Below are 19,796 nucleotides of genomic sequence, written 5' to 3'. Positions count from 1 at the left end.
GTCTTTGGCCAGAACTGAGTCACTCCCAGCTACATGAGGGTTTGGAGAATCAAAAGACTTTTAGTTGGGCAGATTGTTACTCTGAGCAAAATCCAGATTCTTTTAGTAACAAAGAGAGTGTATGGCTACTCGATAGGCAACTAATGTGCCCTTCTCACTTTATTACTTCAGTTCTTTTAATCCAAATGAAGTGGGAATTTGAGGGCACCAAAATTCAGGGACTGAGGCCACTGTACTCCCTTCTATCCCACACATCCATCACCTTATTCTACATCAAGTGAAGTGAACAAACAATACCAGGATATAATCTATACCAACCTCAGACATCAGCCTAAAGTTGGGCCCCAAAACTGGCATTGCTGCCTTGGTGATTGGATATTGAAGATGACTAAAGGGTTTTCCATGGCCTTTTGTCTGAGTCTCAGCAGGCCTGGGTAACCCTAAGAGGAACTGGTCCTTTTTTTAACCTTTCCTGCATTAGAGATTGTGGGTATACGGAAAAATATACTTAGAATCCATTCCATTTTGTTTTCTTTGACTTTTTGGAGACATAAAAAGACAACTTGCTAAATAAAGAAAAAGTCACCATTATTGATACTCTCTGTTCATGTAAGGATAAAAATCATTACATGGTAAATACAGGAAAGTTTTCAGAAAGTGGGGATGTCCCTGAGAATATCCCATAATGCCAGGTAAAGCACTTGGTATCATGCCTGGCACATAGTAAATATTGCTGCCATTGTGGTTAAAACCTACAAACAATTTGTCATAGGCAAGAATAGTTTGTATGTTTCCAATAACCAGACTTAAACTTCCTAGAATTTAAATTGTTCTTTATAGTGGTTGCTTAACTCATATGAAAAAATGACTTCTGAGTGTCTTAATTTATTGCCTTTCATTATCTACAGTAAACTGTATTTGTAACCAAGCTGATAAATTGTCTCTATTATTTACATAGGTGTAAATACTGCCCCACAATTACATCATTAAGAACTTTAATTACTAACAGTGAGAAGATACCATTTTTTAATTGCTCTGCTAGCTATCACCTGATAGGTTTGTTCACTCCATTCCTTCTCTTTCCCTCCCTCCTTATTGACCATATTTGTATTTGCAGCTCTTAGGCACATTTTTCAATACTTTTAGCACTTTTAAAGGAAATCCGTGGGCCATTTTCTTCTCCGATGAATAAAGATGGTTGTGATCATTTTTAACTGGGTTATGTATAACCCTTGTAAACTCCTTGGGATGGAGACCAGGTTTCATAGTGGTGGGGGCTTAGCACACACTCTACATATATGTGATGACGGATTAGCTCTGACTTTATGGGCTATTCTTATAATAGAAATGCTGTCTTAGAATTGGTCCCATGTCTGGCACTGTTGGGAAGATAAAGGTCTACAATTTTTAAAGGATACCATAAATTAGAATTGACAGATGGCCAGCTGCCACATTTAAGAATAAGATGGCCAAGGCGTAAAAAAACGTAGTGATGAACATTCCACATGCCAAATGCAATCAGAGCCTGGGGGAATTAAGGTTATGGCAGGCTCTGAGTTAAAAAAAATAATAAATGGGGTTGTTAAATATGAATACCAGGTGGGCACTGATTTCTGAGTTATTTGTACCACTTTTGTCCTTATGTAAACCATAAAACAGTCTGGCTGCTGACCAGAACCTGCAGCTGTGTAGAAGAAACTTCTTTGTACATGTACCAGAAAACAAAGAATTATGATAGGCTTAAAGTCTGTTATAGTTTTGTACATGAAAGGGAAAATAAAATTGTTAATGTCATAGGCCTGGGGCCAAAAATGCTGACATATATCTACCTAGCTGGGGCTATAAAAATGGCATGATTCCTAAGAATTGTCTTTAGTTTATAAAAATATCCAGTTAACTTGTTTTCTTTTTTTTTTGTTTTTTTTTTTTTTTTTTTTTTTTTACTTTTTGGCCACGCTGCATGGCATGTGGGATCTTAGTTCCCCGACCAGGGATCAGACCCGTGTCCCCTGCATTGGAAGCGAAGAGTCTTAACTACTGGACAGCCAGGGAAGTCCCAACTCAAAAAAAAAATTTTTTTTAATTGCAGTATAGTTGATTTACAATGTTGTGTTAGTTTCTGCTGTACAGCAAAGTGAGTCAGTTATACATATACATATATCCACTTGTTTTTAGATTCTATTCTCATATAGGTCATTACAGAGTATTGAATAGAGTTCTTTGCATTATTCAGTAGGTTCTTATTAATTATCTATTCTATATATAGTAGTGTGTATATGTCAATCCCAATCTCCCAATTTATTCCTTCTGCCTCTTTTCACCCCTGGTAACCATAAATTTGTTTTCTACATCTGTGACTCAAGCCAGTTAACTTTTAAAATGGTAATTCTCTTTCGTATTTCACATGCTGTTGTCTTTATTCTTTCTAGTGTCTGAACACTTCCTCTCTTCCTATGATATTGACTGCAGTTTGGAAACCAAGAAGGAAGTGGTCCAGTGCATGGGCTCCTTCCAGGATGGGGTAGCTGAGAAGTGTGTTGATTATTTCCAGAGATTCCGACGTTCTACCCACGTGACACCCAAATCATACCTCTCCTTTATTCAGGTCTATAAGTTCATATATGGAGAAAAGCATGTGGAAGTGCAAACTCTGGCCAACAGGTAAGTGTGAGGATCAAATATAAAGTTTTTTTTTTTTTTTCTTTTGCGGTACGCGGGCCTCTCACTGTTGTGGCCTCTCCCGTTGCGGAGCACAGGCTACGGACGCGCAGGCTCAGCTGCCATGGCTCACGGGCCCAGCCGCTCCGCGACATGCGGGATCCTCCCGGACTGGGACACGAACCCGTGTCCCCTGCATCGGCAGGCGGACTCTCAACCACTGCGCCACCAGGGAAGCCCCAAATACAAAGTTATTTTAAAGCAACAGCTTTTAACTAGGGGCAAATTTGCTCCTAGTGGACATTTTGCAATAACTGGAGACCTTTTTGTTTGTTACAACTAGGGTGGAGGGGGTGGAGAGGTGCTACTGGCATCCAAAGAGTTAGCGGTCAGGGATGCTGCTAAACATCCTAACAGTGCACGGGACCGTCCTCCACTGCAAGGTGTTATTCAGCCCCGAATACCACTGGTGCTGAGACTGAGAAACCTTCCTCTCAAGTTTGTTCAAAGGATTATTCCCTGGTTGCTAGGGGCTTTTTCTTGCCCAATAGAATTAAATGTTGCCAAGTTTTCATGTGGCCTCCCACTTTCTATAATATTGAATGACAATAATAGAAACCGTGGACCTGGAAGAAAGCTGAGAATACAGACATCCCCTCCCCGCTCTACTCATCTCTTTCTTCCTGCACATTCTGAGTGTCTGGGATAGAAAAGTCTGCCTGATGCTTATGTTCTCTGCATAGTAAAACCCTATTCACTGAAGCTTGTTCCCAATTTCCCTGCTCTGCCTTGCTCTTTTCTGAACACTTATATCTTCTGCCTGAATATAGCCAAGAATCAGCCAAGGTTGTTACATCAGGGACCTCTGGGTGGGTGATTGGACTGAATGACTCTGAGGCCTCCTGTCTTTAAGATCACATTATTTCAGAGTCAAGCAGGCAGTTGGGCCCTTCACGAGGCTGTTCTGATGGCTTTAAATTTGTTTCTTTGCTTGATCCCAAATCTTTCTTCTTTTAATTTCATTGGTCTCGTTAGAAAAACAGAGGTTATATATTTCCCTTTCTCCATGATAAGACTTCAAGCATTTGAAGTCTATTGTCTTTTAGCTAAAGTTCATTAAGCATGTTTCCTGCACGAGACAGATTCTAGACACTGTCGTTCCTCATGTCACGCAGTGTTCTTAGCAGACTTACTCTTTTCACACATGGTCTATGAAGAACATACAATTGTCTTTAGTGTGGAATCAAGCCTGGGCATTTACTCTCTTTGTCAAGCCCTCTCGGGTTTGCTACTGTATATACATTATTCTTCAAATATGACCATTACTATATATATCAGTAGACCAGTGCTTAGAAAATGTGGCCGAGAACCACACGTTTTACACTCCCCACTTGGATTTTTAATCTCAGAATGAATACTGGATTGGAAAAGCTAAAAGAAGCTTCAGAGTCTGTTGCGGCCCTGAGCAAAGAATTGGAAGTGAAAGAAAAGGAGCTCCAAATGGCCAATGATAAAGCCGACACAGTGAGTAGACATTGACACGTGGACCATATTCATTTTGAATTCCCAGCTCATAAATGTTAATGATGTATGCTCCTTCACTAAATTATAACCATGGAAGTGCAAATTATTTATTTCCATTAGAATACCATACTCTTAATTCTATGTACGAAGAATTGTGTCAGTGGACAAAATCAACAAATCAAGGCAAAACTGTGCACTTCCAACTGGGTCTTTGGTAATTTTTGATGTACTTTTTTGTTTTATATTAAATTAGGTCTTAAAAGAAGTGACAATGAAAGCACAGGCTGCCGAAAAGGTCAAAGTTGAGGTACAGAAGGTGAAGGACAAAGCCCAGGCCATTGTTGACAGCATCTCTAAAGATAAAGCCATTGCTGAGGAAAAGCTGGAAGCAGCAAAGCCAGCGTTAGAAGAAGCAGAAGCAGCCTTGCAGGTATATCTTTGTGATATAACAGATGCCACCTTTTAGGGCCTTGGAGGAAGATTAAGGCAGAAAAGATGAATAACAACAAGGAAATGTTCTACCGCTTCAGATGAAAGCTCTTTCTACTGGAATGATTTCAAGTCATATTTTCTGCTTGGAGATGTTATTTGAGTTTTTTAGATACTGCACATGGCACTTCACATCTCATCTTCCTCACTCATGAGTGATGGGCAGTGTCATACAATGGTGATCTGGAGTCCTGGGTTCTCATTTCAACTCTTTAACCAATTGGTTCAACTCTGTAACCAATAAGCTATGTGACATTGGGAAAGTCACATAAAATTTCTAAAATAACATTTCTTTTTCACTCATTCATTGTGGACGTTGGAGTAAGTTGGTAAGATACAACATTCTCTGAGTGTGTATATGAATTATCCAAATAAAGGACTACTGAGCTAACGTACCACGTTAATGTCAGAGTTCCAACACAGTTACTCAGTGCGATTGTGTGGCAAGAACAGAAATGGTGAAATTAGGAAAGAGGTTGGGTTCAGAGAAAATATGTTGAGTTTAGTGAAATAGGCCACACCTTCAAGGGCTGGTCGAGTTTGGAAGACCCAATTTGAGATGTTTTGGACTCACAATTGCTTTTACTTTAGCCTTACTGAACTACTGCCTTATGTTATTGATTCCTGGCTTAGAATGTGGCTGAAGAAATGGAACACTGATGATCTGTCCACTGCTAATTCAAGTTATATAACCTCAATTGAACATGCATCATTACTTGATAATGTAATTATTATTTTTCACCACCTTCTCAGCACACCACCTGAAACACTTCTAAATGCTTTTGATCCAAGTTAAGTCTTTAAGCTTTCTGAGTCAATATACAACATATTGTATAAGAGAATTTCTACTCTTTTGAGACAATGAAGCTATTGTCTTCTTTTTTTATCTTTCCAATTTTCGCGCTACTCTTTTATGTGATATATCTTTCCTTATTTTTTCTCCATCCCTCCTTGCACTGGCTAAACTGTCCTCCTTAATCCTTGAAGTCCTCCAGGGTCTTTAGTCTGTCAGATTGGTGGGTACCTCATCTCCCCCGCCCCACTTTTAAAAAGCCAATTTCTGAAGGTAAGATTGACGTATAAAAAGCTGTACTTATTTAATCCGTATAGCTCACTGAGTTTGGGATGAGTGTATGCCTATGAAACCATCACCATCTTCAAGGCCATAGATATATCCATCAATGCCCAAAGTTTCCTCCAGCTCCCTTTATTATTATTACTATTTTTTTGTGATAAGAACACAGCTTAAGCTCTACCCCCTTAACAAATTTTAAGTATGCAATAAAGTATTGATAACTATGGGCACTATGCTGTGTAGTAGATCTCTAGAATTTATTTATCTCGCATAACGAAAACTATGTACTCTTCCAAAAAAATTTTTTTTACATCTTTATTGGAGTATAATTGCTTTACAATGGTGTGTTATTTTCTGCTATATAACAAAGTGAATCAGTTATACATATACATATGTTCCCATATGTCTTCCCTCTTGCGTCTCCCTCCCTCCCACCCTCCCTATCCCACCCCTCTAGGTGGTCACAAAGCACTGAGCTGATCTCCCTGTGCTATGCGGCTGCTTCCCACTAGCTATCTATTTTACATTTGGTAGTGCATATATGTCTATATATACACTACCACTCTCTCACTTTGTCCCAGCCTACCCTTACCCCTCCCCGTGTCCTCAAGTCCATTCTCTAGTAGGTCTGCATCTTTATTCCCATCTTGCCCTTAGGTTCTTCATGACCATTTCATTTTTTTTTTTTTTTTAGATTCCATATATATGTGTTAGCACACAGTATTTGTTTTTCTCTTTCTGACTTACTTCACTCTGTATGACAGACTCTAGGTCCATCCACCTCACTACAAATAACTCAATTTCGTTTCTTTTTACGGCTAATATTCCATTGTATATATGTGCCACATCTTCTTTATCCATTCATCTGTTGATGGACACTTAGGTTGGTTCCATGTCATGGCTATTGTAAATAGAGCTGCAATGAACATTGTGGTACATGACTCTTTTTGAATTATGGTTTTCTCAGGGTATATGCCCAGTAGTGGGATTGCTGGGTTGTATGGTAGAAAACTGTACTCTTTGACCATCACCTTCCCATTTGCTTCTTCCTCCAGTCCCTGGCAACCACCCTTCTACTGTCTGCTTCTATGAATCTGTTTTAGATTCCACATATAAATGAGATTGTGCAGTATTTGTCTTTCTTTTTAGCTTATTTCGCTTGTCATAATGTCCTCCAGATCCATCCATATTGTTGCAAATGGCAGGATTTCCATTTTTTTAAAGGCTGAATAACATTCCATTGTATGTAAATACCACATTTTCTTTGTCCATTCATCCGTCAATGGACATTTACGTTGCTTCCATATCTTGGCCATTGTGAATAATACTGCAGTGAACATGGGGGTGCAGATATCTCTTTAAAATCCTGGACCTCATCCTCCCCCTGCCCCTTTTAAGGTACTCTGGCTTCACCGAGAGTCTCTGATCAACAGAGAGAAGACAATGATTGTGTAACTTCTAAACCTTTATTGAACTCATGATACCTAACAGCATCGTAGGAACTGAGCATATGGTATCTCAGTTCTTACACATTTACATTTTCGCAAGATTTAAAAGCTTAGCATTTGTTTTGATATTATAAAATATTTTCCAGTATCCTTCTAATTTAGTACTCTCTACCACTAAAATATTCAACATAATCATCAATGCAGAAATGTGTGGGAACAGGGGTAAGGTGAGGGAATATATAGGAGAGGTTTTCAATAATTTCCTTCATTGGTTCTGTCTGCATTTTTTTGCCTCTTTATGAGCTTTTGAAATCTTGAAGTCTGGTACTACTAATTTATACTAAGAAAGTTCTGGGTACATCCAAACTCTCTTTTGGCATCAGGCCACGTAAATCTACACAACAAATAAGGTAACAGCAAAGAATGTGTCTCATCCTATCTCAATGCTCACCTGACTTGACACAAATATATATAAATATGTATTTATATATAACAGCCATATTGCTTTGCCTGCAGAAAAAAACAGGAATCTAATACTTAGCTGAAATAAGTTGCACTTCAGATATACTCCTCTCCCGGACTCTTTTTACCTGGTACCTAACATAATTGAGCCCAATTCTGTTTGAAAATTCCCCCTTTTAAAGCTAAAGTGAAAATAAACAAATAGGACCTAATCAAACTTGTAAGGTTTTGCACAGCAACGGAAACCATAAACAAAACAAAAAAGACAACCTACGGACTGGGAAAAAATGTTCGCAAATGATGAGACCGACAAGGGCTTAATTTCCAAAATATACAAATGGCTCATATAGCTCAATATCAAAAAAACAAACCACCCAATCAAAAAATGGGCAGAAGATCTAAATAGACATTTCTCCAAAGAAGACATACAGATGGCCAATAGGCACATGAAAAGATGCTCAATACCACTAATTATTAGAGAAATGCAAATCAAAAGTACAATGAGATACCACCTCACAAGGGTCGGAATGGCCAACATCAAAAAGTCTACAAATAATAAATGCTGGAAGGGTGTGGAGAAAAGGGAACCCTCCTACATTTTTGGTGGGAATGTAAATTGGTGCAGCCACTATGGAGAACAGTATGGAGGTTCCTTAAAAAACTAAAAGTAGAACTACCATATGATCCAGCAATCCTGCTCCTGGGTATATATCCAGAGAAAACTATAATTTGAAAAGATACATGAACCCCAGTTTTCACTGAAGCACTATTTACAATAGCCAAGACATGGAAGCAACCTAAACGTCCATCGACAGAGGAATGGATAAAGAAGATGTGGTACATATATACAATGGAATACTACTCAGCCATAAAAAGAGTGAAATGATGCCATTTGCAGCAACGTGGATGAACCTAGAGATTATCATACTAAGTGAAGTAAGTCAGAGAAAGACAAATACCATATGATATCACTTATATGTGGAATCTAAAATATGGCACAAATGAAATTATCTATGAAACAGAAACAGACTCACAGACACAGAGAACAGACTTGTGGTTGCCAAGGGGGAGGTGGGGAATGGTTCGATTGGGAGTTTGGGGTTAGCAGATGCAAACTATTACATATATATGTATAACTGAATCACTGTGCTGTACACCTGAAACTAACACAGCATCGTAAGTCAACTATACTTCAATAAAGTAATTTTTAAAACAAACAAATAAAAAGCTAAAGTGAAATAAGCATGTCCAGCTCTTTTATATCCACTTTAATTTGATCCTTCTTTCCCTATTGGCAGGTATTATATTTCTCTCCTTTCTTTTATAGCCAAGCATCTCAAATTAAGGTCTATCTGCAATTTCCAGTTCTTTACCACAAATTCCCCTTCACTTCCAGCTGTCTAGAATTCACAAATGCTAGTGTGTTGAAACAAACCTTTTCAAAGTAGATAGTTCCATTTCTAATGACCAAGTTTAGTGGTTTTCTTCTTTTTTGTCCCAATTCTCAGAGAAAAGATCATTAGCTTTGATGTGAAGGGGGTTTGTACCTTTCTTTGACAGGAGGGATGCCAATACAAATTGGATGGAAGGTTTTTCAAGACCTAGAAGGAATTAATATATACTATGTCCTAGAAATAGGACAGTGTCATATGCTTGTCTTTAATATTTTTCCAATGTTTATTCCATAAAGAGTTTGATAGAACAGTTATTGACTACAACAAGTCTAGGTGACTATTAAGTAATTTTCTGTATAAGAATCTCTGTACTAGAAATGGAACAGAACTTTTCTAAGAGCTTAGTGAAATTCCTATTGCTCAAGTTCCATCATTTAAAGGTTAGTTCCCAGCTAAGAAACCTCTAACTATTCAATCTGGCAGCCCTGAGGCTACAACTAGTGTCAGTCCCTGGTGACAAGTCTTAAGAGAGAGAGGCAGATTCTTGACCTACATAACTAATGAGTAAAAAAAAGCACTGCAAATTCTGGAGTTTTCCTGGTTTAGAATCCCTGGAATCTACTTAAGTGCTGACGATTCTTTTCCTTTCAGATAAGTTTTTTTCTGAGTCTAAGTTGTCGTTACAATTTTAGAGAAGTCACAGCTCCTTAACTGCTCGAGAACACGCTTCTCACTATATCTCCTTTGGCTGTCACTTTGAATTGTAAAATTGTGAACTTTGGGGGGTGTGTGGTTTTTCTTGGGGATTAAATATGCATCTAGCTCCCATGACTGCATCAAACTTAAAAATGCTTTCTTTCCTCTGTTGAAGTAGTAGCCTTTAGAGAGTAAAGGTTTGTTTTCACTTATCTTGTCTGAGATTGGGTGATGACCTCCTTTCCTCCCCAGACCATCAAGCCTTCTGACATTGCTACTGTCCGCACGCTGGGCCGACCCCCACATCTCATCATGAGGATCATGGATTGCGTGCTGCTGCTGTTTCAGAGGAAAGTCAGTGCAGTGAAAATTGACCTGGCAAAAGGCTGTACAATTCCTTCCTGGCAGGAATCTTTAAAACTGATGACCACAGGAAACTTTTTACAGAATTTACAGGTTGGTGGTTCAATAATGATGGGCCAGGAGGGGACTCAGACTTCATTAGAGTATCTGGGTCCTTTAATAGAAGACGTTTCTGAAGAGAATCTACCCTGTGGACATATTTTTAACTTACTAATTTTTTTCATCTTTATTGGGGTATAATTGATAAATAACACTTTTATATAATTAAGGTGTATGACTTGATGTTTTGATATATGTTAATACATTGTGAAATGATTTCACCAAAATCCATCCACTAAATCCAATAAATAGCCAATTAAATATCCATCTCCTCACATAATTACCGTTTTTTCCTTTTTTTTTTTGTGGTGAGAGCATTTAAGATCTATCCTCCTAGCAAATTTCAAGTAAACAATACAGTATTGTTAACGATATTCACATTGCTGTACATTAGGTCCCCAGGACCTTCTCATCTTGCATAAGTGACCCTTGACCCTTGACCAACATCTTCCCCTTTCTTCCTCCCCCCAGCTCCTGGCTACCACCATTCTATTCTCTGCTTCTATGAGTTTGACTATTATAAGTGACACCATGAAGACTTTGTCTCTCTCTGGCTTATAGCACTTTGCATAATGGTCCATCCATGTTGTCACAAATGGCAGAATTTCCTTCTGTTTTAAGCCTGAATAATAGTCAACATACATATTTTCAACTTATATTTACGTATTTTTTCAGAGTAGAATTTCTCTTTCAAATATAAGACATTGTAAGTATTAGAGCTTTTCCTGGCAGATTTTAGGCATATTAAAACATCATCAGCAGCATATTTCAGTAAAAGTTAAAAAAATCATTTTAAGGAACCCAAACATATGTGCATATATTATTTGCATATGAATACATATATATTTTTATTTCACAAGTCTCAATTGTAATTTTTTGAGTATTAACTTGCATCTTTTAAATTTTATTATGAGGTAACATTTACATATGATAAAATGCACAAATTTAAAGTGTATATTGTAAATCAACTACACTCCAATATAAAATAAAAATGTAATTAAAAAAAGGGTATAGCTTAATGAATATTTACATATGTCTATACCTATTAATGAACACTGAAATCAAGATTTGTATTTCCAGACCCCAGCAATCTCTTTTGTGTCCCAACACAGTCAGTAATCTCCCCTAAGATAAACATTATTCTGACCTTTATCCCAATAATTAGTTTCACCTGTTTTGAAATTTACGTACATGAAATCATATCATATGAACTCTTTTGTTTTGACCTCTTTCATTCAACACGTCTGTGAGATTCTTTCTTATTGTTGCACAGGACAGTATTTCATTCTTTTTTCATTGCTACACAGCTTTCCAGTAGATGAATATGCAATAGTGTGTGACAAATGTTTAACAACTGGTTCTCTGGTGAGAAAAAAGAAAAAGCTCTGATTTGTAGTGTTTGCCAATTTTCATAGTGTAAATATCCCCACAATGGCTGATTTCAAGCTACCAAAATAATGTTGCTGAATGTAGAGTTGGGAAGAGGTACATGGTAGCATGCTGTGATAAGGTAGTCCCACTGGGTAGATACAATAAATGTAAATGACCTCAAAAATGTAGATAGTAAAATGTAGCAAAATAATTAGAAGGTGATGACTTGACTATACATTATTTTTGTTCAAAATAACATTTAATTGTAAGTTTTTATAATTTAATTTAAAATAATGGCTGTATTTAACAAGTCTGTACAATTTCTGAAAATTTAGTAATCGTTTCTCATAAGTTTATATCTACCAGCACCAGCGTGAAATGCTGTAATGCGCTTTAATTTGTTTGTCCTTGTATCGTTGATGGATTTTTGAGACGTTACTAGTTTTGGGCTATTATAAATAAAGCTACTATGAATATTGGTCATTTAGTGGGCATGTTTTCATTTCTATTGGCTCTATACTCAGGAGTGGAATTTCTGGGTCTTAGGTTATACATTTAATCAGCCTTAGTAGATAGTGCCAAAGAGGTTTCAAAAATTGTTGTGTCAGTTTACATACCCGCAAGCAGTGTATAAGTTGCTCCATGTCTTAACCATTTTCTACTTTTAGCTATTCTGTTGGGTTTGTTGTGTTGTCTTATTATTGTGGGTTAGTTTGCATTTCTCTGATGACAAATGATGCTGAAAATCTTTTCACCAGTTTCTGAGCCCTTTGGGAACTCTTTGGTTAAGTGCCTGTACATTTAAATGTACAGATCTCCTGTACGTTTAAATTTTTTATTATTTTGTAGAATTTATATATAAAATACGGGTAATTTGTCATTTATATGTTTGCAAATATCTTCTCCCACTTTCTGCCTTAGTTGTTCATTCCATTAATGGTGTCTTTTGATAAGGAGATATTCTTAAGTTTAGTATAGTCCAATTTATCAATATTTTCCTTACAGTGCTTTCTGTGTTCTGTTTAGGAAATCTTTGCCCATCTCTAAGGCAGAATAAATGCTTCTGTGTTTTCTTCTGGCAGTTATATTGTTTTATCTTTAATATTTAGATCTTGAGACAACTAACTGGGAATACCCATCCCCCATCCATAACCCAAGCAGTAACTTCAGCACTGTCTTTCATTCAGTTTTTAATTTATCATTGCCCAAGTGGCTGCTATGACCAGAGCATCTTGTGAGGCGCCTTACAGCAGCTATAACACCAAATAGCTTCTGAAACCAGTGGGCCATACAGACTCATTTCAGATAATTAAAATAGAAGCCTCTGTGATGTAAGGGCCACCACGAAGGAATAACATGCTATTTGATTGGATAGGAGGTAGTGATTAATCAGACTGAGCGTGTGGAATGGCAGTGGTCCTTGGGTGGGGGGGAGCTTAAAAAGCGTCCACTGAAAAACGTGCAGTGGAATTGCACTTGCCTTATATACCTGGTGCAAAGCCACTGCTCTTGGAAGCAACCTTGCTATTTGCCTTTTGTCACCACCATCCTTCTGTTGTTCCCAGATATTCTTCTGGCTTCAGTATTTTTCAAGTCTCATAAAAGAAACTTGCATTTAAAGAGGTCTGGATGAAAGTGTGTTTTGCTCTGTGTTATGTATGTTCTGTGAAGGCTTATTTCTCTGAATTATTTAGGTGCTAAGTTTCTTTCTACTTGGAAAATATTTAATTATCCTCGGTTAGATGATCAAACACCACTTTTCAAAGATCCAATTTCATTGTTTGGTCAGTCTTCTCTCTTAATACAAGAAGGCCCTCATAATCAATTTCTGCTACTATTTTAAAATTTTATCCCTCCAGAAAAGAACAATTATCTCATAATCTTGATAGTTCTATGATTAAAAGTTAATTCATCACCCTGAAGGCCTAATGTCCAAATTATTTTCTTCACATTTCAGGTGAGTTTAATAGAACCTCCCTCTGAATGCATTAAGCATTTAGTTGCTGCTAAATATTTATGTCTAAATATATATGCTTTACATTTTTATATACAATGCTAAATATATGTACCATTTCATATGCCTAAATAGATATGATTTTTGCCTAATAACCTGAAATATCAACAAAGTATGATATCATTCATCCATTCTTGGTTTTAACAGTTTCAGTGGCGTTGTGAGCATAATGTGATTATGACTTCATGGAAGAGGTATTTTGACTTTATATTACTCCATTCTTCCATAGCAATTCCCCAAAGACACAATCAATGAAGAAGTGATAGAATTTTTGAATCCTTACTTTGAGATGGCAGACTACAACATCGAAACTGCTAAACGTGTATGTGGGAATGTAGCGGGGCTTTGTTCCTGGACCAAGGCCATGGCTTCCTTCTTTTCTATAAACAGAGAGGTGTTGCCCCTGAAGGTAAGCCTCCTCAGTGGAACTGCAGAACGTGTGCCGGCAGGGGGGTCTTTGAGTCAACTGGGCTTGTCTTTCATGCAACACAGAAGCCTCAGGTTTTATTGTACCCAAGTCCACGGGGAGAGCTAGCGATAGACAGGCTGAGCATAGGATGTTTCTTTCTTCTCTGTAATCCAACTCCAATTGATATTGTCTGAGCCTTAAGCATGGACTCTCTACAAGGGTACTAAGTCCATTGTGGGCTGCTGGACACTTTTTTCCCCCACAATGTCAACTTGAAAAAAAGAAACACAGGAAACTCTAGCATAGGATCCACCAACAATGTCCAAGATCTCCTGCCAGGGACTCAGGTGAATGAGGCAGGGTGGACACAGTCACTGGTGTCTGGTCTTGGCTGCAGGGACAACATAGTATTTATTCCCTCTCCCTCTCTTGTCCCTCAGGAAAGAAACCGAATATCATCCTTTATTTAAAATGATTTGAGAGCATACCAGTGTTTCCCTTTGAGTAATTGCATTTCTCAGCTTCATTTGTCCACATCCCCCCAGCATTCAGTGACACTCAGCCTTTAGCAGATGGAGAGCCAAGTACCTGTCTTGAAAATGAAATACTGATGCCTCAGAACTCATACGTTATGGCTTTGTTGATTATTTTGCTTTTTGTAAGTCTGATCTTACTCAACCATCAACTAAAATCCACGTACACTTATAAACTACCCAAGGAACTTAATAATCACGCTAAAAATAATGAAGAATGAAAAGAACATAGGGATCCAGTTGCAAGTCCCATTTTATTTTCTCATTGTTCCCATATCAGGGCCATTTATTCAGTGGTGGAGGCCCTTGGGGTCCAAGGGCAACTTAAAAGAGAAGGGATTCATTTGGCTCAGAGATTTTTAGAGCAAACAGTTGATGTCATCCTGTTGGGCATTGCGGATTTGGGGACCAATGAAGACTCCAACATAGCTCACAATGGGACATTCTGATATTGACTGAATTATAACAACCATATCCAGTGAAAAGTACAGGGCATCCTTTGCAAATATTTCCAGTGGGTAAGCATACATAAATGTCTTTAAGGGAATTACAGTCGAATTCACAATGGGGAGTTTTTATTTTGTTGCAGTTACTGTAAATAAAATGAGCTGAAACCCGTACAAAATAATGGATGCTCTGAACAAGCCTTACATAAGAACCATGACATCTCCTCCCTTACATTCTGTACGTTTCAGGCTCCACCCAGTCCCAGGACAACATAGGTCCTACAGTAGGAAGTGAAGGGAACACAGGCAGGAGGGGGGACCTTTTACTTGTGCCTGGAACCTATGCTTCTCTTCTGAGAAGCCTGTTCTGGGAGTGCCCCCTATGTCCTTAGGAGCACCCAGCATCTGGGAGTCTTCAGTTTGTCAGGTCTCTCCTAATTGCCATTGTCAGAAAAATAAATGTAGCTTTGTAGATGCTACACATTCACCGCTTAGAGGGAAGTAGAAGACAAAGAAAGGGCAGGTTATCATCGGCAGCTCTGCTCAATATATTAAGAAATACAGACCAAGAGCTCTAACTTCACTTATTCCTGGAGGGGCTTCGCTTGCGAACTCCTGCTTTCCAAGTAAAGAGAGATTGAGGACACTCCTTAAACTCCGGTGGGAACCTCTTCACCACTAATTAGTGAAGGAGGCTCTTCTTTCATCTTACAATTCCTATAGATGGGCCAAGTGACTTCTAGTAGTGAGTAAACTTAAACAAATTTAATTATAAGAGTAGCAATTTAGATTCTATTCAATTTCATTCATATGAGATTTCTCCTTGGACACTCTTTGAAAACCAGTAAATGTTAGTTTACGTAAGCAAAACATAACAACAGTAGAGTCTTAAATATTGAACACGGATAATAAAAATAATAATATCTATTGTATTATTTAATCAAACTCTTGTTATATGCCAGGTCCCAGACTTGGGTTTTTACATATGTTATTTTATGTAATACACACACACACACACACACACACACACACACACACACACACTCACAAATCCTAGGAGGTAGCTTTTCAATATCTTAATGGAGAAACTGAGGCTTGCAGAGTTTAAGTAATCTTAATAGAGTCCTATGGCTTCTAAGGTGAGCAGCTGGATTTGAAAGATTTTATACCCTTTGATTAGTAGCTTTTGAGAGTTTCATTAAAAAAATTCGTATTATTATTATTGTTATTGGAGTATAATTGCTTTACAATGTTGTGTTAGCTTCTCCTGTAGCATGAAGTGAATAAGCTATATGTATATATATATCCCCCTCCCTCTTGAGTAAAGTCCTAGAAAATATTCAAGATCTTTGGGGCTGCAGTAGTTTGACATTAGTGGGTTACTTTAGTAAGACTTAAAGGGAGAACATTGATTTCAAATTTTTTTTGAAAGGATTTTAATTCCATGGACTATTTTCTACACCTCATCTTTTTCCAATATTGCTTTGATTATGTCTTTTGAGTCTTTTTTAGTAGCTTCCTAAAAGCAAATATTATTATTTGGTCACAGCTCAAGTGTCTGTTCTTTTCTGGATGGCAAGCAATATATGCAAATGACAGTCATGCTATCAAGTCCATCACCACCCATAAAACCTAGATCTTTATATTCAGTGGTTAATCATGTTTCATCCTTTGTCTTGTTTTAACATCCTCATTAACAGTGACGAGCCCTGCTAGGCAGATGGTTCTAAATATTCAGATTTTTTTTTCTACAACTCAGTATTAAAATGTTCTGTGATTTGCCTATATACATTTCATATTACAATGTTTTGATTTAGGGATTGGCAAACTATGGTCCACAGGCTAAGTCTAACCCACCACCTCTATTTGTATGGCTCGTGAAATTTTAAATTAAGTACCTGAACAATAGTCTTGATTTTGCCTCTTGGCCCCAAAAGCCTAAAATATTTACTCTCTGGCACTTTACGGAAAAAATTTGCTGGCTCTCTACTAATGAATTATAATTTTCTGCTTATAGACATGTCAAGTTCACATTAAGGTTTGTTCCTCACCGTGCAATTTGAGAGGAGTCTAGGGGCGGATCAAAGAACAGGTGTTAACACGTGGCTGCTGAGCTCTCAGACTCCGACATGCTGGGTGTTCGGTTTGCTGCCCATCTCTTCACCCTGTGTGTGTCCCGTGCAGGCCAACCTGGTGGTGCAGGAGAATCGCTACGTGTTGGCCATGCAGGATCTGCAGAAGGCCCAGGCTGAGCTGGACGACAGGCAAGCCGAGCTGGATGTGGTGCAGGCCGAGTATGAACAGGCCATGACCGAAAAGCAGGTCACTGTCTTCTTGCCGTAGGGGTTTGGGGCGGGTGGTGACGTCACAGGCCCTCCTGGCTGTGGTCAGCCCTTCATTCCTCTCCTGCTTTCTCTCTCCAAGGGTTTGGTTTCCAGCAGGGATTCATTTAATTGATATACGATACAATACACATATACATACATACACACACAGCACATACTCCCTCGCTAAGCCCTGGAGTTTGTTTCTAACGGACACCGAGAGGACCTTTGGTGAGAGGTCAGGATATTCAGCCAAAACAGAAGTTACTGCTGGAAGACGCATGTTCTGAGTTTCCTTATTAACGGTGAGGATAACAGCATCCTGTGCAGCATTTTTAACATATTTTTCAAATCATGTCCTCCCACTTTATCTCATTTAATATTGGAAAGAATCTTTCAAGGTAGGCAGGGTAGATATTTTTATTTTACTCTCTTTTTTTTTTTTAGATGTTGGGGGTAGGAGTTTATTAATTAATTAATTAATTTTTGCTGTGTTGGGTCTTCGTTTCTGTGCGAGGGCTTTCTCTAGTTGTGGCAAGCGGGGGCCACTCTTTATCGCGGTGCGCGGGCCTCTCACTGTCACAGCCTCTCTTGTTGCGGAGCACAGGCTCCAGATGCGCACGCTCAGTAGTTGTGGCTCATGGGCCTAGTTGCTCCGCGGCATGTGGGATCTTCCCAGACCAGGGCTCGAACCCGTGTCCCCTGCATTAGCAGGCAGATTCTCAACCACTGTGCCACCAGGGAAGCCCTATTTTACTCTCATTTTACAGAAAGGAACTTAGGCCCAGAGAGGACAAGAGGAGGACTCCCAGGCATGGGCATTGGTCGTAGGGCTGGATTAGACCTTGATCTTCTGATGTCTACTCGGGTCTTTCTGCTGGACCAACGTGCCTGACCATGTGGCTGTGTCCCAGTGACAATGACCACCTACAGCCTTCTCAACCTATGCCTGTTTGTAGCTTTAGCACGTTTCAGAATCAAGGCTCGTATATTTCCTCTCCACTGGGCAGCAAGCTCTTTAGTTGATTTATACTCAGTCCGGCTCCACTGGGGCCTCCTTCCTTCTGGTAATAGAGGCAGATTTAACATAAACCTAATGTAGCTTCAGTTTTCTGGCTCCTCACTTGCACAGGCCCCATGAATGCTGGGGTGACTGGGAGTTGTAGAGAGTTCTGTGGGGAGGGGAAACCAGATTATACTTGACAAGCATTTGTGTGTAAGCATTCAGATAAAATACCTGGAGATCCCAGGGGAAAGGTACTGAATTTCTCAATTATCAGGGCTTTGTAGTGATTTCTTTCCCCAGTTCTCATTACATGTTCACTTTGGTATTTTGTATTTGTAAAAATTCTTTAATGATTTTTTTAAAGTGGTCCCCAGCTTAGATAAGCATCTGGCCTCACAAAATCTGTATCTGCCTCTGAGAAAACCTGTGCTTGATAAATAAGAGCTAGATTCTCTCTGTTCTTTCCTCGGTGATTATACGGAGCCCACCTCTGCCTCTTCTCAGCCCTCACTCAGCTGGATTGAGATTCCTGCTCTGTTAGTCTGTTCCCTATAGGGGTCCCAATGAGGGAATTTAGATAAACATTTCAGTTTCACTATATACAAGATATATGGTATTTCCTCTTAAAGATAAGTCTCCTGAAAACAACATAAGAGCTTTTCAGAAATTTTAGAGAAGTAATTATATATCACCTATTTGGGTTTGTTATTTATGTTCTATGAAATTTACTACCATAATATGAAGAGAAAATTAACTTTGCAATTTGAGCGTCTACTTTAGAAACTGTGAGGAAGACACCTTAATTTCTACCATTTAGACACTCACTTATATCAGGAAGCACTACTACATACCGTAAAAATATTTTTACAGCCTCATTTTATTATGGTTCAGTTTGAACAATAGGCATCTCAAAGGCATCTCAATAAGCTTTTTTGTTTCTGAATATCCACTCTTTGTTAGGTAAGCAATTATAGGGACCACATAAGAATGGCTACTATAAAGGTTTGGCTCTAACTTTAAAACTTGGAGCTCAACAAATGTCAAATGTTTTTCATTAAGAAAACAAAATCTGGCTGCGTGCCCACCTGCTCCCAACATGTTGGAGTGAACTTGACCTTTAGTCATTGTGTTGCTCCTTCTTTCTCCATGGGGCTCCATGAAGAGTCCAGGGAGTTACAGACTACAGGGGCCAGGGGAGGGCTCTCAAGTCTACAGCTCATGGTCACCACTGGCAACCTCACCACCAGGTCTGTGCAGTCCCTGGAGGGGTGTGTGTCCTGCTGCTCTGTGCACAGGGCAGTCAGTGCCTTTGCAGAGGGTCCGCTTCTACAGGGCCTCTGGGCAGCGAGTCAGACTCTGGGGCACTAGGAGAGAGAGGGCCGGGGGCACTACCCACGGAACGCAAGGAATTCTGCACACTCCCCTAGCCAGGCTTGGAGGGAAAATCTGCTTTTCAGTCCTGTGTGCTCATTTGCTTCTCTCCCA

General features: G+C 38.9%; 1 protein-coding gene across 1 annotated transcript in view; it reads left to right on the top strand.

Moving 5' to 3' along the window:
* The window catches only part of DNAH5 (dynein axonemal heavy chain 5), a 211,086-nt gene that overhangs the window by 143,383 nt on the left and 47,907 nt on the right, over positions 1–19,796 (top strand). Inside the window, exons 55-60 of the mRNA XM_079918021.1 lie at positions 2,430–2,661; positions 4,068–4,182; positions 4,436–4,612; positions 9,999–10,202; positions 13,823–14,002; positions 17,166–17,303. Coding sequence (XP_079774147.1) covers positions 2,430–2,661; positions 4,068–4,182; positions 4,436–4,612; positions 9,999–10,202; positions 13,823–14,002; positions 17,166–17,303 — 1,046 coding nt within the window. The remainder of the gene's footprint in view (positions 1–2,429; positions 2,662–4,067; positions 4,183–4,435; positions 4,613–9,998; positions 10,203–13,822; positions 14,003–17,165; positions 17,304–19,796) is intronic.

This window comes from Stenella coeruleoalba (assembly GCF_951394435.1).
Source record: "Stenella coeruleoalba genome assembly, chromosome: 3".
Taxonomy (NCBI): domain Eukaryota; kingdom Metazoa; phylum Chordata; class Mammalia; order Artiodactyla; family Delphinidae; genus Stenella; species Stenella coeruleoalba.
Note: the sequence above shows the minus strand (reverse complement) of the source record. Positions and strands in the feature narration are given on the sequence as shown.